This window comes from Mobula hypostoma, chromosome 12, assembly GCF_963921235.1.
Source record: "Mobula hypostoma chromosome 12, sMobHyp1.1, whole genome shotgun sequence".
Lineage (NCBI taxonomy): Eukaryota > Metazoa > Chordata > Chondrichthyes > Myliobatiformes > Myliobatidae > Mobula > Mobula hypostoma.
This window is the reverse complement of record NC_086108.1, coordinates 80,740,011-80,765,306: the sequence shown is the minus strand read 5'-3', so window position 1 is coordinate 80,765,306 and position 25,296 is coordinate 80,740,011. Positions and strand designations below refer to the sequence as shown.

At 42.0% G+C, this 25,296-nt stretch overlaps 1 protein-coding gene across 10 annotated transcripts in view; it reads left to right on the top strand.

Moving 5' to 3' along the window:
- LOC134354946 (BTB/POZ domain-containing protein 19-like) overlaps positions 1 to 25,296 on the top strand; it is a 230,778-nt gene that overhangs the window by 8,146 nt on the left and 197,336 nt on the right. For 9 of the 10 annotated variants that reach the window (XM_063064465.1, XM_063064467.1, XM_063064468.1 and 6 more), the window contains exon 2: positions 14,841 to 15,066. In XM_063064465.1, the coding sequence (XP_062920535.1) occupies positions 14,841 to 15,066 (226 nt within the window). The remainder of the gene's footprint in view (positions 1 to 14,840; positions 15,067 to 25,296) is intronic. The other variant, XM_063064475.1, reaches the window with a different exon arrangement.

Here is a 25,296-nt window from a genome sequence, read left to right as displayed (position 1 = left end):
TCTATCTTATCTATCCCTTTCAAAACTTAATGTTTCTATAAGATCTCCTCTCATTCTTCTGAATTCCAGCGAGTACAGTCCCAGGAGACTCAACCTCTCCTGATAGTCTAATCCCCTCATCTCTGGAATCAACCTGGTGAACCTCCTCTGCACCGCCTCCAAAGCCAGTATATTCTTCCTCAAGTAAGGAGACCAAAACTGCCCGCAGTACTCCAGGTGCGGCCTCATCAGTACCCTGTACAGTTGCAGCATAACCTCCCTGCTCTTAAACTCAGTCCCTCGAGCAATGGAGGCCAACATTCCATTTGCCTTCTTGACAGCCTGCTGCACCTGCAAACCAACCTTTTGTGATTCATACACAAGCACTCCCAAGTCCCTCTGCACAGCAGCATGCTGCAATTTTTTACCATTTAAATAATAATCTGCTCTTCCATTTTTCCTTACAAGATGGATGAACTCGCATTTACCAACAGTGTACTCCATCTGCCAGACCCTTGCCCACTCACTTAACCTATCTATATCTCTTTGCAGACTTTCTGTATCTTCTGCACAATTTGCTTTTCTACTTAATTTAGTGTCATCAGCAAACTTAGACACACTACACTTAGTCCCCTCTTCCAGATTGTTAATGGATTTTATGACCAATTGAGTGCCCAGCACCGACCCCTGCGGCACATTGCTCACCACTGATTGCCAACCAGAGTAACTCCCATGTATCCCAACTCTCGGCCTTCTATCAGTTAACCAATCCTCTATCCATGCTAACACATCACTCCCAATTCTATGCCTCCTTATCTTATGGGTAAGTCTTTTATGCGGCACCTTATTGAACGCCTTCCGGAAATCCAAGTAAATAACGTCCATCTGTTCCACTCTATCCACTGCGCTTGTTATAGAATCAGAATCAGGTGTATTATCACCGGCATGTGATGTGAAATTTGTTAACTTAGTAGCAGCAGTTCAATGCAATACATAATAGAGAGGAAAAAAAATAAAATAACAATAATAATAAATAAATAAGTAAATCTTGTTCGGTATACTTTATACAGTATGCATATACTGAATAAATTAAAAATCGTGCAAGAAACAGAAATGCTTTTAAAAAAGTGGGGTAGTGTCCAAGGGTTCAATGTCCAAGGGTTTAATGGCAGAGGGAGAGAAGCTGTTCCTGAATCGCTGAGTGTGAGCCTTCAGGCTCCGGTCTCTCCTACCTGATGGTAACAGTGAGAAAAGGGCATTTTCTGGGTGCTGGAGGTCCTTCATAAAGGGCGCTGCCTTTCTGAGACACTGCCCCCTGAAGATGTCATGGGTACTTTGTAGGCTAGTACCCAAGATGGAGCTGACTAGATTTACAACCCTCTGCAGCTTATTTCGGTCCTGTGCAGTAGCCCCTCCATACCAGACAGTGATGCAGCCTGTCAGAATGCTCTCCACGGTACAACTATAGAAGTTTTTGAGTGCATTTGTTGACATACCAAATCTCTTCAAACTCCCAATAAAGGAGAGCTGCTGTCTTCCCTTCTTTATAACTGCATTGGGACCTCAGAGATCTTGACACCCAGGGACTTCAAGCTGCTCACTCTCGCCACTTCTGATCCCTCTATGAGGATTAGTTTGTGTTCCTTTGCCTTACCCTTCCTGAAGGCCACAATCAGCTCTTTTGTCTTACTGACATTGAGTGCCAGTTTGTTGCTGAGGCACCACTCCACCAGTTGGCATATCTCACACCTGTACACTCTCTCTTTACCACCTGATATTCTACCAACAATGGATGTATCATCAGCAAATTTATAGATGGTACTTGAGCTATGCTTAACCACTCAGGCATGGGTGTATAGAGAGTAGAGCAGTGGGCTAAGCACACACCCCTGAGGTGCACCAGTGTTGATCGTCAGCAAGGAGGAGATGTTATCACCAATCTGCACAGATTGTGGTCTTCCGGTTAGGAAGTTGAGGATCCAATTGCAGAGGGAGGTACAGAGGCCCTGGTTCTGCAACTTCTCAATCAGGATTGTGGGAATGATGGTATTAAATGCTGATGGTATTATATCCTCCAAGAACTCCAGTAAGTTTGTCAAACATGACCTGCCATTGTTGAATCTATGCTGCGTCTGCCTGATGGATCCATTTCTTTCCAGATGCCTCGCTATTTCTTCTTTAGTGATAGTTTCAAGCATTTTCCCAACTACAGATGTTAAACTAACTGGCCTGTAGTTACCTGTCTTTTGCCTATATCCTTTTTTGAACAGTGGCGTGATATTTGCCGTCTTCCAGTCTGCTGAGACCTGCCCAGGGTCCAGAGAATTTTGGTAAAATATCGCCAAGGCTTCAACTATAACTTCTGCCATTTCTTTGAGTACGCTGGGATGCATTCCATCAAGGACCAAGGGGCTTACCTATCTTCAGGCCCACAAATTTGGTTAGCACAATCTATTGTGTCATCTCTAAGAGAGCGGTGTTCACTCAGTACAACATTGAAATGTCAGCCTCAGATATTATGAACATACTTCTCTATATAATGATTAGGAATGTATATTTATAACATTACAAAAAATTCTAGAGGAAGTTCAATTTGAAGATTGGAGCAAAACAAATTTCTGCCCCAACAATTCATTCATTCTAATACTTTCTACCAAAGTACAGTTGTCAAGTCTATGTAACTGACAGATGATAATGCCATATTGAATGATAAATGATGGCATAAATCCATTCCAAGATTTTCAAGAGATTAACAGGATTATCTCGAGATAAAACATTGTGGATATTATAATACAGGAGAGTAGCTAGTTATGCATTTACAAAATAAGTCATGAGAAAAAGAACTGTTGTAAGAATCTTAATAGTGATAATGAAAAATATCATATATCCTTCTATGCCAGTGTTTCTTCTTCCTTTGAGTTCTTAACTCTCCCCATACCTGTAGTGATTGAAAGAATGTTTGCAGAGGCCCACCCACAGAAGAATTTGCATTTACAAAGCAACTTCTGAGATTATAGAACTGTACTACCAGTGCAATACTTTTGCAGTAGTATAATGGAAAAATTTCCTTATAATGGCTGCTGTCTGCCCACTGTGAGTCTGACAAATGCACGTAGTGGAGATTGACAATTCACATTGAGAAGTACAAACTCTACCTAGTCATCCCGCTGCTATGTATTGTAAAATATAATGCAGCTTCATAGGTCTAGCAGTTTTATTTCTAAGCTTTCCTGTTTAAACATAATAATTGACTCATCTGGTTAGAAAGGAGAAATTCACAGAAAAATAATATGCTGCTCTTTCCTGGCTCATTATTTCTTTTAATGTGTTACATTCTAAAAATAGTTCACAAGTAAATGGCATAGGAACATTTGGCAAGCATTAAGCAAGATGTGAAATTAGATTTCTGTGGGGAACATCTGTGAAATAGTTTCCAGTCAAAAACTATTTTATGTTCTGTCCATGAACTATCTTCTTAAAAAGAAAATGGATTAGTGTCTGGTTATTATTGTTATGCTGAAGGATGGCGAGAGAGGAGAGAGAAAGAAAGATGATCAGATACTTTGAATGTGTTGACCATAATCTGGGCAATCTGGTATAGCCATCTGTGCATTGCATCAAGTAAGGGCTGAATAGTGTAGATTATAATGACACCCTTGAGTTTCTAGTTGATTGCCTGTAGTGTTTGAGGGAATTTTCTTTGATAACCTGTGATTATTATCTGACGACATTAACTTAAATAAATAGTTGTGTGCCTTTCACAGTAGAAACAGTGTATATTTGTCAGATGGAAACTATCTGGATAAAATGCTCTCAATTGGGAATTATTTTCTGATGCTTGCATTTCCTGAATGTCTACTGCTTATTGTTTCTCAATACGGTTCCAGTTATATGGCCAATCGTTTAATGCAATGTGGTCAACGACAGCAACTGGTATTTATATCATACTCTCGCAGGAAATTCTGGGCATCCCTTACAGTAAGGAGGAAAGTAATCCGATAGACCAGGGGAAATCTGAGAGGAATGGCATGGCTAGGGTGGAGGCTGATGATAAAGAGAGTTTGTAAATTAACGAAAGAAGCAAGTTAGTTGGAATGTGTGGGTTATTTGAGAAATAGAACTGTGACAAGTGGTGTGAGTAGATGTTTTTAAGTCTACATCATCAAAAATGATACAGTATTCTACTTGTTCTCACACTCCACATCTCAGCTTACACTAAGCATGTTTCCCTGCCATAAACAAATTGACCTTGCAACATTTATACTCTTCATTACTAACTGTAAGACAGCTGATATGCTGCCGGGAAGCATATTTGGCAGACCCAGACATCTTTTTTGGTATGAATTTAATATTAGTGACCTTTCAACCTAAGCTAAAGTCACAATTAAAAGTTCTGTGGCAGTGCAGATAGTTTGATTGGATACGATTCCACATCTTCAACTGTATGTGTGTTCATCATACAATGCTGTATCAAATAAATGACTGAATCATACTTTGAGTGATTTATTTGGTACAGCAGTAAATACTTAATTTTTGCTGGATAGGTTCCAGAAGCAGCAATGAATCTTGAAAACTGTGAATATCATTTATTCCTCACTGACTCTGGGGGATTACTTTGTAGGTGGGGTTTGCAGAGCCCACTGAGATTTAAGTTTGCTGAGAGTATTGCCCTGAATCCCCTAAAAGTGATTGGTGGTACGTATAATGAATCTGATATCTGATTTGGGTGCAGCTCAAGACACCAACCCTGGACTGTTGCTGGCTTATTTTGTTCTTATTACTAGAAGCAGAATACTTTGGAGGGTTTGTACCTTTTGTTACCTCACTGAAAAATTGCACTCTTCTAAAACTTAAAGGGGGTGATTTGGCAGATCAATGCGTGGCGGAGAAGTTGGTGCATGGGGCAGGGCTTCAGGTTCTTGGATCATTGGGATCTCTTCTGGGGGAGGTATGACCTGTTCAAAAGTGACGGGTGGCTCCTGAACCTGAGGGGAACCAATATTCTCACGGACAGGTTTGTTAGAGCTGTTGGGGGGGGGGGGTTTAAACTAATTTGGCGAGCATGGGTGGGAACCGGAGTGAAGGGACTCAGGATAGGATGGATGGTAAAAAAGCAAAGATAGCATGCAGTCAGACTGTCAGGAAGGGCAGGCAGATGATAGGACAAAATTGCAGCCAGCAGGGTGAGTATCAGTGCATTAGCAGTGCAGAATCAAAAAGGGTAGCAAATACAATACTCAAGGAGTTATATCTCAATGCACGAAGTATAAGAAATCAGGTGGATGATCTTGTTGCACTATTACAGATTGTCAGGTTTGATGTCGTGGCCATCACTTATTCGTGGCTGAAGTGAATCGTTGGGAGCTGAATGTCCAACGTTACACGTTGTTTCGAAAGAATAGGAAGGTAGGCAGAGGGAGTGGCGTGGAACTGCTGGTAAAGAATGGCATCAAATCAGTAGAAAGATGTGACATAGGATGGGAAGATGTTGAATCCTGAGGGTTGCGTTAAGAAACTGCAAAGGTAAAAGGAACCTGATGGCAGTTGTATACAGGACTCCCAATAGTAGCTGGGATGTGGACCACAGATTACAACGGGAAAAAGAAAAGGCATGTCAAAAGGGCAATGTTATGATAGTTGTGGGAGATTTCAACATACACGTTAATTGGGAAAATCAGGTTGGTAATAGATCTCGAGAGAGCGAATTTGTTGAATGCCTACAAGATGGCTTTTTACAGCAGTTTGTCATTGAGCCTACTAGGAATCATCTTTACTGGATTGGGTGTTAACTAAGAGCTGGAGGTGATTAGGGAGCTTAAGGTAAAAGAACACTGAGGAGGCAGTGATCACAATATGATTGAGATCAACTTGAAAATTGATAGGGAGAGAGTAAAGTCTGATGTAGCAGTATTTTAGTGGAGTAAAGGAAATTACAGTGGTAGGAGAGAGGAGCTGGCCAAAGTAAATTGGAAGGAGATGCTGGCAGGAATGACAGCAGAGCAGCAATGGCGTGAGTTTCTGGGAAAAATGAGGAAGGTGCAGGATAGATGTATTCCAAAAACACAGAAATACTCAAATGGCAAAATAGTACAACCGTGGCTGACAAGGGAAATCAAAGCTAACGTAAAAGCAAAAGAGAGGGCAAACAGCAAAGCAAAAATTAATGGGAAGACAGAGGATTGGGAGCTTTTAAGAACCTATAGAAAGCAACTAAAAGAGTCATTAGGAGGGAAAAGATAAAATATGAAAACAAGCTAGCAAACAATATCAAAGTGTATGGTAAAAGTTTTTTCAAGTTGTAAAAAAATGAAAGAGAGCTGGAAGTGGATATAGGACTGCTGGAAAATGAGGCTGAAGAAATAATAATGGGGGACAAGGAGATGGCAGATGAACTAAATGAGTATTTTGCATCATTCTTCGCTGTGGAAAACACTAGCAGTGTGCCAGATGTTGAAGGATGTGAGTGAAGAGAAGTGAGTGCAGTTACTATTACAAGGGAGAAGGTGCTCAAAGACCTAAAGGTACGTAAGTCAGCCGGACCAGATGAACTGTATCCTAGGGTTCTGAAAAAGATAGCAGTTGAGATTGTGGAGACATTAGTAATGATCTTTCAAAAATCATTGGACTCTGGTATGGTGTCACATGATGGGAAAATTGCAAATGACACTCCACTCTTTAAGAAAGGAGGAAGGCAGCAGAAAGGAAATTATAGACCAGGTAACCTGACCTCAGTGATTGGGAAGATGTTGGAGTCAATTGTTAAGGATGAGGTTATGGAGTTCTTGGTGACACAGGACAAGATAGGAGAAAGTCAGCATGGTTTCCTTGGGGAAAATCTTGCCTGACGAACCTGTTGGAATTCTTTGTGAAGATTACACGTAGGATAGATAAAGGGGATACAGTGGATATTGTATATTTGGACTCTTAGAAGGCCTTTGACAAGGTGCCTCACATGAGGCTGCTTACCAAGGTAGGAGTCCATGGTATTACAGGACAGTTGCTAGCATGATTAGAGCACTGGCTGATTGGTAGGAGACAGCAAGTGGGAATAAAAGGATGCTTTTCTGGTTGGCAGCCAGTGACTAGAGGTGTTCCGCAGGGTCAGTGTTGGGACTGCTTTTTATACTGTATGTTAATGATTTAGATGATGTAATAGATGACTTTGTTGCCAGTTTTGCAGATGATAGAAAGATTGTTGGAGGTGCAGGTAGTGTTGAGGAAACAGTTTGGCTGCAGAAGGACTTAGACAGGTTTGGAGAATGGGCAAGAGAGTGGCAAATGAAATACAATGTTGGAAAATGCACAGTCATGCACTTGGGTAGTAGAAATAAATGTGCAGGCTATTTCCTAAATGGGGAGAAAATCCAAAAATCTGTGATACAAAGGGACTTGGGAGTCCTTGTGCAGAACAACCTAAAGGGTAACCTGCAGGTAGTGTCAGTGGTGAGGAAGGCAAATGGAATGCTAGCATTCATTTCAAGAGGTCTAGAATACAAGACCAGGGATGTTATTCTGAGGCTTCATAAGGCACTAGTGAGGCCTCACCTTGAGTATTGTGAACAGTTTTGGGCTCCTCATCTTAGAAGAAATGTGGTGGCATTGGAGATGGTCCAGAGGAGGTTCACAAGGATGATTCCAGAAATGATAGGGTTCTCATATAAGGAACATTTGATGGCTCTGCATCTGTACTCACTGGAATTTCCAGGGATGAGGGGGGGATCTCATTGAAACCTTTCGAATGTTGGAAGGCCTAGACAGAATAGATGTGGAAAAGATGTTTCCCATGGTGGGAGAGTCTAGGACAAGAGGATACAGCCTCAGGATAGAGCAGCACCTTTTCAGAACAGAGTTGTGGAGAAATTTCTTTAGCCAAAGGGTGGTGAATTTGTGGAATTTGTTCCACATGCAGCTGTGGAAGCCAGGTCGTTGGGTGTATTTAAGGCAGAGATTGATAGATTCTTGATTGGACATGGCATCAAAGGTTATGGGGAGAAGGCCAGGAACTGGGGTTGAGGAGGAGAATAAAAAAGGATCAGCCATGATTGAATGGCGGAGCAGACTGGATGGGCCATATGTCCTAATTCTGCTATGGCTTATGGTCTTAAGGGATTGGCTAGAAGCTCGTATGTATTGTCTTAAACAATTTCCTCATTAGCAGAAGAACCAATACTTCAAAAGCCCCATTTAATTCTGTATCAGTGGTTTTGACAGTGAACTTCCTGAACTGCCAAATTTAATGGTTTTCTGTATGGTTGAAGGCAAAAAGCTGCAGATGTTAGAAATTTGAAAGAAAACTTGAAGATGCTGAAAATACTCAGCAGACGTGCTGGCATCCTTGGAGGGAGAAACAGAAACAGAATTTCAGGTCATTGACCTGAAATATTAACTCTTTTCTATTGAAGAGTTGACTCATCTTCAGCATTTTGATGAAAAATTAATGACCTGAAACCTTGAGCAACACACACAAAATGCTGGAGTAACTCAGCAGGTCAGGTAGAATCTATGGAAGGGAATAAATTGTCAATGTTTTGGGCTGAGACTTTTCATTAGGACTGGAAATGAAGGGGGGCAAGGTCAGAGTTAGAAAATGGAGGGAGGGGAAGGAGTACAAGCTGGCATGTGATAGGTGAGACCAGGTGAGGGGGAAGGTGGGTGGGCAGGGTAAGGGTGATGAGTAAGAAGGTGGGAGGTGATAGGTGGAAGAATTAATCTGCTGAACAAGAAGGAATCTAATAGGAAAAAACAGTGGACCATGGAAGAAAGAGGCGCACCAATGGGAAGACAAAGGCAGGGGAGGAGAAGAGAAGGGAACCAGAATGGGGAATGGAAAAAGCGTAACACACGTAAGATGCTGGAGGAACTCAGCAGGCTAGACAGCATCTATAGAGAGGACAAATCAAAATGGAGGAGAAGCATTCAGGATGTCACTGAGCACCTTGTAGTCCTTAGCAAGCACATAGAAACCCAGTGGAAGGAGCTCATCTTTGTCATCTCTTCTCCTGACCTCTCTGTGACAGACTGGAAAGGAAGGGGAAAGAAGCCAGAATCAGAAGATGGGGAAGGAGTACAAGCTGGAAGGTGAGTGATGGAGCCAGGTGAAGGGGAAGGTAGGTGGGTGGAGTAGGCAGGGGGAGGGGGTGATGAAATGAAAAGCTGGGAGGTGATAGGTGGGAAAGGAAAAGATTGAAGAAGATGGAATCTGATAGGAGAGGAGAATGGACATGAAAGAAAGGGAAGAAGAAGGGGATGGGCAAGTGAGAAGAAGTGAAGGGGTGAGAGGGTACCCAGAATGGGGAATGGAAAAAGAGAGAAGGGGAAGGGAAAGAAGTTACTAGAAGTTAAAGAAGTCAATGTTTATGTTATGCTATGTAGCCTGAACCGATAACATAAACTCCTGTTATTCTCACCTGCCCATCCCCTCCTTCTTCCCTTGGTAGCCTCTAGGTCCTATACAGAATATGAGGTGTTTTCCTTCAGTTGGAGTATGGCTTCATTGTGGTAATAGAGAAAGGCATGCCAACTTGTCAGAATAGGAAGTCAACTGAAATGGTGGCAACCAGGAGATCCTGTATTTTGTGGCAGGTGGAGCAAAGGTACTCAACAAAGTGGTCTCCCAGTCTACGTTGGGTCTCACCGATATAAAAGAGGCTGCACTTGGAGCACCAGATACAATAGACTGACTTGCAGGTGAAGTGTCACATCAGGTGGAAGGACTATTTGGATCCTTGAATGGAAGTGATGGAGGAAATGTAGGGGAAGGTGTAACGTTTGTATCGCTTGCAGGGATAAATGTCAGATGGTAGATCACGGGGGAGGGGCGAGTGATAAAGGGGTTGCCTAGAGAGTAATTCCTGCAGAAAGGGGAGAGAAAGTTGTGCGTAGTGATTCCATTGGAGATGGCGGAAATAATGGAGAATAATGTACTGGTACGGAGGTTTGTGGAATGGTTTGTAAGGATGAGCGGAACCCTACCCCTGTTATGATGGCAGAGAGCCTATTTTCTTTCCTGTCCCAATGAAGGATCTTGGCTCGAATCATCGACTGTTTATTCCTCTCCGTAGTTGCTGCCTTACCTATTGATTCCTAAGATGATTGGTTCAATCCTTTTGAGTTTGGAAAGAAGTCCTGATGCAGTGTTTTGACCCAAAATGTCTTCAATTCCTTTCCCCCTGAAGATGCTACTCAACTCACTCACTTCATCTAGAACAGGGGCTCCTGAACTGGGGTCCATGCACCCTTTGATCAATGATAAGGGTCCATGGCATTAAAAATTGGTTTCGAACCATGCTGTAGAAGATCAATTAGTTGTTCCCGACTCCAGCATCTACAGGGTCTTGTGTCTCCTCATCCCTGGCAAATATATTTCAGCATAGTTCAACTTTAGCATCTACCCGAGAATGTGGAAAATTGTTCAGTTCGTCTTGTTCACAAAAAGCAGAACAAAGCCAGTACATCTAATTAACACCCAATCAGTTGACTCTTATCTATCTGTAAGTGGAAGTTGTTATCATTGGTACAATCAAGTAGTAGTTTCTCTTCAATAACCTACACTTTGACTTTTGGTAGGACCACTTATGTTGGACAGCTTTACAGTGTGGGTCCAAACATAAACCAAAGAGCTGAATTCCAGAGAAGCTGTGGGATTGACGCCATTTGACATTAAGGCAGTATTGGACAGAGTAAGATATCAAGGAGCCCTGGTAAACCTTGGAACTTGAAAAACATAATTGAAAAACACATGAATTGTTGGAATCATATCTTGCACAAAGGAAGATGACTCCAACAATTGGAAATTATCAGAACCTCGGGACAAAACTAATAGTTTCTCAGGGAAATGTCTTCAGTTGTTAACATCAATGATTTCCCTTCTATCATGTCACAAGTGACTTTCTTGCTGATTTAATTCCAATTTCAACTTCCCAGTAAATCGATTGGATTAAAGCTGCATGCAGCAAAACCTAACTAACATTTAGATATGGCTGATAGACATCACGTCCCAGTGATGCTTTCAAAGTGCCTGGCACTGACTGTCTCTAGTAAGTGAGAGTGTAGACCTTTACTCCTTAAACTAATGGCATGATCATCAGTGAGCTTCCTATCATCAGTATTGGGGAGGACACCATCGTTCAGAAAGACAACTGGATTAGTTACATAAATAGTCAGTTTTAAGGGTAGGCCAGAGGTATCTTGCAGCAAATAACTCACTTCATGATACCCTAAGGCCTTTTAAGTTTGCTGGAATAGTCGTCACCTGCTGAAATGAGTACAGCAGCAACAACATTTAAGAAGCTCAACATGAAGATGCTTGATTAGTAGCCCATCCAGCACTCTCATCCAGTAATACTAGCATGCCAGTAAACCTCCCAGAGACACAATGTACCATCGAAGTGATCAATAACATGCCGTGCAGGTACCCTTCCACAATTACACTGTACCAAGTTGGAAATGTCATGTCATTCTTTCATTACCACCCAGTCTAAATCCCCACCGACAGCATTTTGGATGTACAAAGAGTGACAAGAACATGAACAGATCAAGAACATGGTTCAGTGTCATCAGGGATGAGTAACAAATGCCAATGACACCCAGATCACAAAACAAGAATAAAAAACAAGCTGTGGGCTTCACCAATTACAGTTTCAGGCAGATAAACATCCCAAGGCGTCTTGCAGCAAATGACATTGATTAGGGAAAAAAGGTGACATGAGAAGAGGTACCAATAGCTGGTGAAGAGATACAGTGAAAATTATTAATTTTTTTTTGCTATTTGCAACCATGTTACCAAAGGTGATTTTTCTCCCTTCTCCTTCCCCCGCGTTTAATCTCCATTCCTGGGACTTCCTGCCAATATACTGTGCTGTGGGATGTGTGGAAGATTTATTGGGCGCATTGTGAAATGTCACATTTGAACATTGAGTTTAGGAAATGCATGGGATTAGCTGGCTGAGGAGTCAGGACATCTGCTCCACGGCTTGATTTTGTTTTTGCCTCTTTAAAGCCAACCAGCAACTCGAATGATGGCAAGATTTAATATTGAAATCATTATCTTCAGTTTAAAGAAATCCACTCCTGATGTTTATTTAAAAATCCCTGCTGTTGGTGCTTGCAAATATACTTTGCATGTGGTTAGTATTGGGCTTGGTTGTAATTTTTCCCACACTCCGTCTGTGGGAGGACTCAAGTATGAAGAATGAATTTCTTAATAACATATGTTAAGTGATGGTTGCAGAACTAACACCTAATGGGGAGGGAATAGGGTAAAGTGTTCCCATAAAGTGATTGTTTTTCTCACTTACAACACGCTGGAGGAACTCAGCAGGTCGGGCAGCATCCGTGGAAACGATGAGTCGACGTTTCGGGCTGGAACCCTTCGTCAGGACTGTAGAGGGAAGGGGCAGAGGTCCTATAAAGAAGGTGGGGGGGGGGAGAGTGGGAAGGAGAAGGCTGGTAGGTTTCAGGTGAAAAACCAGTAAGGGGAAAGATAAAGGGGTGGGGGAGGGGAGACAGGGAGGTGATAGGCAGGAAAGGTGAAGAAAGAATAGGGGAAAACACAATGGGTAGTAGAAGGCGGAACCAAGAGGGAAGTGATAGGCAGCTGGGGGAGGGGGCAGAGTGAAATAGGGATAGGGGAAGGGAGGGGGAGGGAATTACTGGAAGTTGGAGAATTCTATGTTCATACCAAGGGGCTGGAGACCACCTAGACGGTATATGAGGTGTTGCTCCTCCAACCTGAGTTTAGCCTCATCATGGCAGTAGAGGAAGCCATGTATGGACATATCTGACTGGGAGTGGGAAGCTATATCTGAGTTGAAGTGGGTGGCTACTGGGAGATCCTGTCTGTTTTGGCGGACGGAGCGGAAGTGCTCGATGAAGCGGTCCCCCTATCTTCGTCGGGTTTCACCGATGTAGAGGAGGCCGCACCGGGAGCACTGGATGCAATAGATGACCACAACAGACTCACAAGTGAAGTGTTTTTCTCCTTGTTACACGTAAAAAAATTACAAGCCTTTTATTGTTATTCTTTGCGAAGGTTCTCTAATAAACATAGCATTCATAAATTATAGTCAGAAAGACATGGTATGTCCAGTTGACCACCTGAAATAATGGTGTTCCCTGGGGATTGGTATTGGGTCTCCTACTCTTTACATTATATGATAATGATAATTTTGGATGAGTTTGTGGATGGTGAAAGGGAAGGCAGTGATGAGGAAGCAAAGATTCTGCAGAAGGAGTTGGACAGTTGGGAGATTGGGCAAAGAAGTGGTGGATGGAAGCCAGCATAAGGAAGTTGCGTGGTGATGCAGTTTGGTAGAGGGTAAAAAGATGTGGACTATTTTCTAAATGGTAGCGAATTCAGAAACTGGAGGTGCAAAGGGACTTGGGAAACCTAGTGCAATATTTTATGTAGGTTAACTTGCAGATAGAGTTGGTAATAAGGAAGATAATGCAAAGTTGGCTTTCATTTTAAGAGGACTAGAATATTCCATATTCTCTGTGTATATAAACCAAGGACGTAATGCAGACACTTTATGAGGTGTTGGTCAGACCACATTTGGCGTATTGTGAGCATTTTTGGGCCCCATATCCGAAGAAGGAGGTACTGGTATTTGAGGGAGTCCTGAGGAGAGACGAGGGAGTTAATGTGGAGGAATGTTTGATGGCTCTGGACCTGTACTCAGTAGAGTTTAGAAGGATGAGATGGGTGGGGATCTTTTGAAACTTAGACACTGTTGAAAAGCCTGGATACAGTGGATGGGGAGAGGATATTTTCAGTAGTGAGAGAGCATAGGATCAGAGAGCACAGCCTCAGAATAAAAGGATTTTTTTTTAGAACAGAGATGAGGAGGAATTTTCTTTAGCCAGAGGGTGGTGAAGCACAAATGCAGGTTGCTGTTGTTTTAGAATTCATTGTCACAAACGGCTGTGGATGGCAAGTCATGGCAGATAGGTAAACAGGAGATTGATAGGCTTTTGATCGGTAATGGTGTCATAGATTATGTGGAGAAGGCGGGAAGATAGGGTTGAGAGGGGGAAAATATCAGCCACGATCAAATGGCAGAGTAGACTTGTTGGGCCGAATGGCCTAATTCTGCTCTTATGTCTTATGGTCTTTTGTCAGAAAAATGCACGGTAATCTATGTGATACTGACACATCTAGAGTGACAATTATATCATTGTGGCATTTTTGGGAACGTAATTAATTTGAAGAATTTATTCTCTTGTCCCGTTACCCTTGAGGTACCTGCACCCTAGCAGTTCCACTTTCCAGGATTTAATTGCAGCACCATTAGGATCCAGACTTTCTGCTGCCATGGCATGGGCTCTGGAATTCTCTCTCTAACCTTCTCCATTTCATTTTCTTCTTTCAAGACATTCTTTAAACCTACCTCCTTCCTTTGGCCACTTGCTTGCTTGCTTACTTACTTGGGCCCTTATCTCCCATCGAGAGGCCATCGATGACCTCCTGGCTTCTTCATCCTGAAAGGCCTAGATAGAGTGGATGTGGAAAAGGTGTTATGGTTGATGGTATGGTTGGAGTTAATCAACTCTTCTGCAATTCATTGAATCAACTGTACAAGGGATTGGCCTATACAGCTTCACCAGAGCCCTGTGGCCTGGCCTTCCCCAATTCCATCTCTCACAATGGGGACCTAGGGTTGGACTTTGAGAGGCTTCCTCTTGGTCAGCTGCCCCAATTTCTCATGTATGTTTTGCTATCAAATATTGTTTCATAACACTCTGTTAAAAATGTTGGGTTGTTTTGCTATGTTGAAGAGGCTTTATAAATGCAGGTTGCTTTTGTTGTAATTACAAGTGTGTGTTGTGGCTAATTTGTGTTTTGCTTTCTGTTTTTAAACCAGTGATGTAAAGTTCATTGTTGGAAAAGAGAGGAAAGTGGTTTATGCTCATCGCTGCATCTTAGCGCACCGTTGTGAGGCATTTAGCACCATGTTCGCCCAGCAACCTCTGTCACGTGATGCGAAAGGAGCTGACATTCCATTTGTTGTTTCAGATGTGCAGCCAGATGTCTTCCTGGCTGTGATTGAGTTTCTCTACACAAACTCCGTGATGCTGAGCAGCAAAATGGTGAGTACTAATGTTCGAGGTTAATAGATCGATTTCAACTGGATTTCATAATGAAAAGTGGAGTAATATCATTAACTTATTTTTGTTAAGTAGAGCCTGTATACTGTTGGTAACTGATGTAGCTCACTAACATGGAAATGCCAAGGTAGTTTGATAAGAAGGAGGCAGTTGGTGGGTGCAAAGGGATATTGGGGTTGGAGCAAGAGGAAAGGAAGAGCTTTGTAAGGAAATCCCTGTGTATTATTGCTGGATTTGGAGGAATGACCTTGCTACTGCCCTGGTAAATAGTGTCATAATGCATTTTTGGGCTCTTTTTTATGTTTCTATTAAAAAGGGTTTGTGCTCAGATTAAATTATAGTCTGGTTTGTTTCATTTAGGGCCCTATGTTCACTGTTGAATTCAGATTTTCATTTACTAATGTTCAATTTGGGTAGTAATTCTTCAGCTTCTGGGAAGGAACCAGAAAAGTACCCTTATGATGACTTTCATCATGACAGAAGAAAGAGAACCCTCATAGTTACCATTGTCAAATTTGCTTCCTTTCTTGAGATGGTCATGAATACCATAGGAGCAGAATTTGCCCATTTGGGCCATTGAGTCTGCCCTGCCATTTGATTATGGTTGATCCATTTCCTTCACAACCCCATTCTCCTACCTTCTCTTTGTACCCTATCACACCCTGCCTTATGATTGTGCTTCCACAGCTGGCTGTAGCAATAAACTTCACAGATTAACCACCCTCTGGCTAAAGAAATTCTTCCCCATCTCCATTCTAAATGGACGTCCCTCTGTTCTGAGGCTATGCCCTCTGGTCCTAAACTCCTCCACTATAGGAAACATCTTTTCCATATCCACTTGATCTAGGCCTTTCAGCATTTGATAGGTTTCAATGAGATCCCTCCTCATTCTTTTAAATTCTAGTGGATACAGCTAGATCCATCAAATGCTCATCATATGATAAGCCTTTCAGTCCCAGAATTATGAAGAATAAGGGGTGACTAAATTGAAACATCAAATGGTGAAAGGCCTTGATAGAGTGGATGTAGTGAGAATGTTTCCTATGGTGGGAGAGTCTAGGTCCCAAGGGCGTAGCCTCAGAACAAAGGGGCATCCTTTTGGAATGGAGAGGAGGAGGAATTTCTTTAGCCAGGAAGTGGTGAATCTGTGGAATCTGTTGCTACCGGCAGCTGCGGATGCCAAGTCTTTATGTATATTTAAGGCAGATGTTGATAGATTCTAAATTGGTTAAGGCATGAAAGGATACTGGGAGAAGACAGGAGATTGGGGCTGAGATGATATGGTAGAGCAGACTCGAAGGGCCAAGTGTCCTAATTCTGCTCCTATGTCTTATGGTCTTATTATTTCTGTGAATCTCCTTTGAACCCTCTCCAATATCAGCACATCCCTTCCTAGATAAGAGGCCCAGAAATACTCACGGTACTCCAAGTGAGGTCTCACCTATACCTTATAAAACCTCAGCATTGCATCCTTGTTTTTATATTCTAGTCTTCTTGAAATGAATGCTAACATTGTATTTGCCTTCCCCACCCCCAACTCAACCTGCAAGTTAACCCTGAGGGGAATCCTGCACAAAGACTCCCAAGTCCCTTTGCACTTCTTGATTTTTGAATTTTCTCTACATTTGGAAAAAAACTCTATGCTTTAAAAAAAAATTCTTTCTACCAAAGTTCACGACCATACACTTCCCAACACTGTAATCTATCTGCCAAATTCTTACCCATTCTCCTAATACATCTAGCCATTTTCCTAATCTGCAGCCTCCCTGTTTCCTCAACACTACCTGCCCTTCCACCTATGTATCTTCGTATCGTCCGCAAACTTTGCCACAAAGCCTTCAATTCTGTCATCTGAATCATTGACATACAAAGTAAAAAATGCAGTCCCAACACACATCTTTGTGGAACAACACTAGTTACTGCTGCTAATCAGAAAAAAGGCTCCTTTTATTCCCATACCTTGCCTTCTGTCAGTCAGCCAAAGCTTTATCCATGCCAGAATCTTTCCTGTACTAAATGGGCTCTTATCTTGCTAAGCAGCCTCATGTGCAGCATCTTGTCAAAAGCCTTCTGAAAATCCCAATACACAACGTCCTCTGATTCTCCTTTGTCTATCCTGCTTGTTTTTTTTCTCAAAGAATTCCAACAAATTTGTCAGGCAAGATTTTCCCTTAATGAAACCATGCTGACTTTGGCCTATTTTGCCCTGTGCCTCTGAGTTCCCTGAAACCTCATTCTCAACAATCAATTCCAACATCTTCCCAACACAGAGGTCAGGCTAATTGGCCTATAATTTCCTTTCTTCGCTTCCCTTCCTTCTTGAAGAGTAAAATGACATTTACAATTTTCCAGTCCTCTGGAATCATGCCAAAATCCAGTGATTCTTGGAAGATCCTTAATGCCTTCAGAATCTCTTCAGCTATCTCTTTCAGAACCCCGGGGTGTAGTCCATCTGGTCCAGGTGACTTATCTACCTTCAGACCTGTTAGCTTCCCAAGCACCTTTTCCTTAGTAATAGTAACTGTACTCATTTCTGTCCTCTGACACTCTTGAACTTCAGGCATACTGCTAGTGTCTTCCACAGTGAAGCCTGATGCAAAATACCTATTCAGTTTGTTCACCGTTACTTTGTCTCCCATTACGACCTCTCCAGCATCATTTTCCAGCGATCCAATATCTACTCTCACCTCTTTTTTATTCTTTATAAATGTGAAAAAAACTTACTATCCTCTTTGATATTGTTGGCTAGCTTACGTTCAAATTTCATCTTTTTCCTCCTTATGACTTTTTTAGTTGCCTTCTGTTGGTTTTTCAATGCTTCCCAATCCTCTAACTTCCCACAACTTTTTGCTCCATTACATGTGCTCTCTTTGACTATTATGTTGTCTTTGAGTTTCCTTGTCAGCCATGGCTGTGTTATCCTGCCTTTGCCTTTAGATTACTACTACTTCTTTGGGATGTATCTATTCTGCACCTTCAGAATGGCTCCCAGAAACTCCCAGTTACTTTGCTGTCATTCCTGCGAGTGTCCTCTTCCAATCATCTTTGGCCAGCTCCTCTCTCATGCCATTATTTCCCTTTACTCCACTGTAGTACTGATACAACTGACTTTAGCTTCTTCCTCTCTAATTGCAGGGTGAAGTCTATCATATTCTGATCACCATCTCCTAAGGGTTCCTTTACCTTTAACTCCCTAATCAAATCCTTTTCATTACACAGCACCCAATCCAGTATAGCCAATCCCCTCGTGGACTCAACCACAAACAGCTCTAAAAAAGCCATTTCATAGGCATTCTCTCTCTTGGGATCTAAAATCAGCATCAACCTGATTTTCCCAATCTACCTACATATTGTAATCCCTTATGACTATCATAGTATTGCTCTATTGACATGCATTTTCTATCACCCATTGTAGCTTGTAGCTCACATCCTGGTTCAGAGGCCTGTATGTACAGTAACTCCCATCAGGGTGGTTTTACCTTGGCAGTTTCTTAACTCTACCCATAATGATTCTACATCTTCTGATACTATGTTACCCCTTTCAAAGGATTTGATTTCATTTTTTTACTAATAGAGACATGCATTCCCCTTTGCCTACCTGCCTATCCTTTCAATATAATGTGTATTTTTGGATGCTAAGCTCCCAACTGTAATCTTCTTTCTGCCATGACTGAGTAATGCCCACAACATCATATTACCAATCTCAAACTGCACTACAAGATCATCTACTTTATTCTGTATCCGGCATGCATTCATAACATTTACAGTCTTGTGTTCATCATCCTTTTCGATTTTGTCACCTTGTTAAACTGCAATTAGTCCCACTTACTGCAATTTTTCCCTGTCATCTGCCTGTCCGTCCTGACAGCCTCACTAACCACTGCCTCTGCTTGTACACCAACTGCCTCGTTCTCAACTCTATCACTTAGTTCCCCACGCCCCGCCAAGTTAGTCTAAACCCTCTCCAACATTTCTAGCGAACCTGCCCGCAAGGATAATGGTCCCCCTCGGGTTCATGTTTAACCCATTCCTTTTGTGCAGGTTATACGTTCCCCAGCGGAGATCCCAATGATCCAGAAATCTGAAGCCCTGTCCCTGCATCAGTTCCTTAGCCACACATTTATCTGCCAAATCATCCTATTCTTACCCTCACTGGTGCATGGCACAGGCAACAATCCAGAGATTACTACCCAGGAGGTCCTGTTTTTCAGCTTCCTATCTAGCTCCCAAAATTCTCTCTATCTTATCCCTTTTCCTACCTATGTTATTGGTGCCAATATATACCAAGACTTCTGGCTGCTCACCCTCCATCTTTAGTATGGCGTGGACTCAGTCCGAGATGTCTCTGACCCTGGCACCTGGGAGGCAACATGTCAACCGAGTGTTTCTGTTGCATCCACAGAATCTCATGTCTACTCCTCTAACTATGGAATCCCCTATCTCTACTATGGTCCCCTCCTCCCCCTTCCCTTCTGAGTCACAGTGCCAGAGACCCCATCTCAGCAGCCTCCTGCTGGTTGGTCACCAACCCTCTCCCAACAGTAAGCAAAGCGGTGTACCTATCACTGAGGGGAAAGGTGTGTCTGAGGTCCTGTTGCCCTCCTGCTTGCTGATAGAGGAGATGATATTGTGAAGTTGTGACTGAAGTTTGTCTCTGCCAGGTTGCAGAACTGATTACTTTGAGATCTTGCTGGTTATAAATTGAGATGTAGCCTTCTTGACATATTATTGTTCAAGAGTGCTGGTAGCTTTTGACCAGATACTTGTGCTAGGGACAGAGCCATAATTGAAGAGCTATTCAAAATGCTTCTTCCAGCAGACATAGGCCTTGGAAAAGCTCTCCTCTTCTTGGCGAGATGGTCTTTAGATGGTCTTAATCCTCCAGTTGCAATGGGGATTAGTGAGTTGATGGATCTCTCTGCCCAAATGTTCTTTACATTGTAGGTTTTCTCATGGAGCTTGGCTTTCAGCTAGTTCTTTTCCCTTGAGCTATTAACCAAGAACATTCTGCGTTTGACGTCACTTAGCTCTTGGACCACCTGATCATTTTCATCATGACCTTCCTGCTATCTTCTGGTATAGAACTCATAATTATCTTTGAGTGTGTTGATCATGGTGGATATTAGGGCAGATAAATTTTATGGATATTTAGTGGTTCTGGTTGATTGGGATCATCATATTGTTTCCCACTTGCTGTTGCTTCGGATTCACATTGAGATAACAATGGATTAGGAACAGTCAGTTCAATTATCATTAATATTTGCAATGTCATAGGTAATACAGACATTTCAAAGTCTCTCACTTGGATAATGGCATAGCCTAACAGTGCTGGAGCCTGGACTAGGCGATGAAGATATTGCCATGTGCCTTTGACAAGACAGTGTGTTAGTTAATTTGAAGGACTATTCCCAAAGTTTAGTAGGAGCCCACCCATGTTAATTAATTTTGCCTGCTATTCACCACCCACCCACCTGTCTTAAGTGCCTCAAAACGTTTTTCATTCTGTTTTCACCCTAACCCTTCAGTTTTCCTCAAACAAATATGATAACAGAATAGAGCTAAAGTGGGGAAGCTTACAACTCCTCTTCCCCAGGACCAAGTCCTTGAGCTGTAGAATGTAGACAATGCTTGTCCATGTGCACATTTAGAGCTGAGCTCCAGGTTATCTAATGAACCCGATGAGGCCTTGCATTAAATATCCTGATAAAAGAGGACCCCTCCCGATTTGCTTCCTAAATCTAAGAAAACATGGATCTTTTCCTATGACTAGATAGCCACCTCTCAAGGGAGGCAGATATGGATAATGAGCATCGCCACTGCCTTTGCTGTACCAACAGGGACGTTACTGGAAGGAAAGTGCTTAAGAGCTAAAACCCAGCACCAAAATGCAGTATGTGGCTGAGTCATGGACTTTCTCAAGCTGGTATTTTAAAGCATGGAGGATGACCTACCTAAACTTTCACTGTAAGAAACATTCAGATCCAATGGTGGATGATGCAAATCAATGTCAATCCCCTTTGCCAGGCTAAAAAACTCTGCACTGAGTCCCTGCTTACACACGCAGCTCCAATGAGCAAGTCATAATGTTTATGTGCCTGATGCCTGACTCCCAATAGAGACACTTTACTCAGTCTTATCAGAACAAATTTATCAGCAGTTCAAGGGTGTTCTCAAATCCTGCTTGAGAAGTGTAATATTCCCAGCAACTCATGGGAATCCCTGACCCATGACAACTCAAAATGGAGGAGAAGCAGTCAGAATGTCACTGAACACCTTGGGGTCCTCGGTAAGCAAATGAAAATGCAGTGGAAGGAGCTCCCACCTCCTGAACTGTCTGTGACAGAATGTCCCTCACTTCCATCTCATCCAGGACCTCAGAAATGGTGTAGAGCAACTCATGCCTGATTCCAAGGGGCTGTCTCAGAAATAGAAGTATTGACTGCACTGTAAGGTAGTTAACATCATGTTAACTCCAACTTTTGCAAGATAAAATCTGTCAACTAAATACTTTTCAAACAGTCTGTTTTGTGCAGTGAAATTGCAGTAAATCTGCCAAAAAACCGTTGCCGTGATGCTTTGTATTTTTGGTATTTCTTTCAAAATGGTGGAAAGTTTTTTTAAAATCAGAGTTGATATATCTTTCGGTTGACCACCAGTTGATTCACATTCAATTGTCCTGCTGGGATTGAATATTCTCCCCAGGAACATCCAGCCATCTTGGAACGCACTTTAAAAAAAATAATTCAGGTTCCAAACCAACAAGTAATTTCAAAGAACACCAGACATGTACATACTAAAATCTACATGATTTGAAAACTGAAATGGTTTCACTAGTTGAGGTGAACTCAAGGCATTCAACACTGACTATGTCACAACTTGAATTTGTCTCTGCTGTTTGCTCCAGTAAGTGGACTTTCTGTTGACCACAATTATTATTTCTTGCCAGACATCATCTCGGTTTTAACTGAGGTGATAGTAATTTGCTCAAACATAGAAATGAACAGAATACAAGCTGAACAATTCAATGCACACAAAATTCAGGAGGAACTCAGCAAGCCATGCGGCATTTGTGGAAGGGACCAAACAGTCAACATTCAGGGCTGAGGCCCTTCTGGAAAGGAAAGGGGTGAAAGCTAGGAAAAGAAGGTGTGGGGAGGGGAAGAAATACATGCTGGCAGGTAATAGGTGAGATCAGGTGAGGGGTAAGTTGTATGGGTGGGGCAGGAGGGATGGGGGAAGGGTGATGAAGCAAGAAGCTGGGAAGGTATGTGAAAGAGGTAAAGGGCTGAAGAAGGTACTTAATAAGAGAGGGCAGTGGAGTATGGAAGAAAGGGAAGCAGGAAGGCACCAGATGGAGGTGATGGGCAGGTGTAGAGAAGAGAAGGAGTGAGAGAAGAGAATTGAAAAACAAAAGGGAATGGTAAAAGAGAGACAGAGGGTGGGAGGAGAAATTACCAGATGTTAGAGAGATTGATGTTCATGGCATTGGCTTGGAGGCTACCCAGAAGGAATATAACAGGACACTAAAAGCCAGAACAAATAGACTGAGGAACAGCTTCTATCCTAGAGCTGTGGTCTCCATCACACCACTCTCACAGAACAATGACTGAAACTGTGAGCACACACATGCAAGGACTCAAATACTTGCACTAATGGCACTTTGTGCATTACTGTGATATTCTGGTGCTGCTGCAACTTATCTGTTTAATACTGTTTTTCTATTACTGCCTTGTTTTTATCTACTGCTTTATTTTATTGCCTGAGAGGAAGCCAAACAGAGTTTCACTGTACCCATGTATGACAATAAAGAACATTCAATTCAATTCAATATAAGGTATTGCGCTTTCAACCTGAATTTGACCTCAACATGACAGACAGACATTTTTGAATGGGAAGTCAAATTAAGAGGGGTAGACACCAGGAGATCTTGCCTTTGTGGTAGACAGACTAAAGGCACTCAACAAGGCGTCCTCTAATCAACATTGGAGGACCACTTTGTTCACTGCTTTGCCACACCAGGAGCACCAGATACTACATAGACAACCCCAGCAGATTTGCAGGAGAATTTTCACTTCACCTAGATGGTCTGTTTGGGGCACTGAATGGTAGTGAGGGAGGAGTGTAGGGCAGGTGTAGTACTTGTCATAGTTGCAGGGATAAATACCAGGAAGGAGATAATTGGGGAGGTCGAAGTGGACAAGGGGGTCATGTAGAGAATGACCTCTATAGAAAATGGGGGGGGGGGAGGGTGGAGCGGGAAGGCAAAACTCAAGACTCTTTATGTACAACAAAATTTCAGTAGGAACAGGAGGTGTTATTTTAATCTGATGAGCCTGCTTATCAGAACTAAATAGCTGGTGCACAAGAACACTACTACTTGTTCCCTTGATTAAGTCTTACACTATGGTTAGGATTTACTTTGATAACATTCTCCCCCTCTTAATGAGTCATGTGGTATGTGGTTTCATTCAATGCAGCCTTGCTTGTAGGTGGTCTTCACTTGTGAGTGTAGGCAATGAGTGTGAATCTTTACCTTCAGGGCCATCGCATTGAAGCACATATTAATTCTTGCCCAACATCCATCCCATTTGAGTGGGGAGATATGTGGGTTAAGGGGTAACTGAGTCTCTTTCAGAACTGTATGTTCAACCAAATTCTTTTTGTACTAACTGAGTCATTTGGGGAGATAAATGTAAATGTTGTTATAATTATCTTTTGAAATCTCAGTTCGTGTGCCAGGAAGGGAAGGACATCATTGTTCAACTTAGAAGTAATCATCAAATTTGAACCTTAATATATAAAGTCAATACAGGTGAAAGATGAACATGTATATGTAAAAAAAATAAGCAGAGATGGTCGATTTGAAGGGGCTCATCATGAGTAGCTAATGTTGCTTCTGGGCTTGTACTCGCTGGAGTTTAGAAGGATGAAGCCTCACGGATATTGAAAGGCCTGGATAAAGTGGACCTGGTGTGGATTATCCATTAATAGGAGAGTCTAGGACCCGAGGGCCTCAGAATAAAAGGATATCCCTTTTGAACAGGAGGAAGGAATTTCTTTAGTCAGAGAGTGGTAAACCTACGGAATTCATTGCCACAGAAGGATGTGGAGGCCAAGTGATTGGGTTTATTTAAAGTAGAAATTGATAGGTTCTGGTTATAAAGGGCATCAAAGCTTGTGGGGAGAAGGCAGAAGAATGGGTTTGAGAGGGATAAAAATCAGCCATTATGGATTGCAGATCAGACTTGATGGGCCGAATGGCATAATTCTACTCCTATGTCTTATGGTCTAATCACATTTGAGTAAGTTAATTGAAATAGAGGGATATTAAACTGCTAATTTTTTTTTTAAAAGAAGAAAACCATGGCCTGGACATCTCCCAGTGCTTTAAACCTCATGATATATTTTAGAAGGGTAAACACTGTTGATATGTAAAACTATTTGCATACAGCAGACTTTTAGAAAAGGCAATATGATAATGGCCAAAAGTCTGAATTTTGGTGATGTTGATTGAAGGGGAAATATTAGATTAGCCTGCCCTCTTGTCTTAAAAATTGTGTCATGAGATCTTTTGTTTTCCAGAGAAAGTAAATGGGATTTTGGTTTAACCTGTCATCCAAAAGATGGCATCTCTGATAATGCAACAGCTCCCCAGTAATGCGCTGGTATAACTGCCTAGTATTGGGAGTGATAAAGATGCATATTATCCATTCTAGTCAGAGATGCACAGATGTAAAAGTATTCATACTTTTCAATTTTTCCCATATGTTCTGATTCTTTTCCCCTCATCTCTGTGCTCTGCTCCACCCCTGTGCATGAAATTGCTTCTCACGCGAAAAGTCTGCAAGTCAGTTGAAAGTGATAATTGGGTGATATGACATTTTGATATAAAGGGAAGTTTATAGTTTTCAGCTTCATCTTTTCAACAAGATGAGGAAGAAGAATATAATAATAGAATATGGATGACTCTTAAAAATGTAATGAGTAGAGCAAGAAGCATTGAAGGTTAATTTTTGAATATTTTCAGAATAGTGTCTACTAGAGGCACTGAAACCTGAAAACAGAAGAGCCAGTGTCTGGTGTGCTCAGTTGATGCTCTTCTTGCAGCAATGTGAAATAAACATTTTCCAAGGGAATCTTTCTTGATACTTTAGCACATAGTGGGGTTCAAAGTTTAGCACAGAGCTTGGAACCAACATGATGAAGAACTGA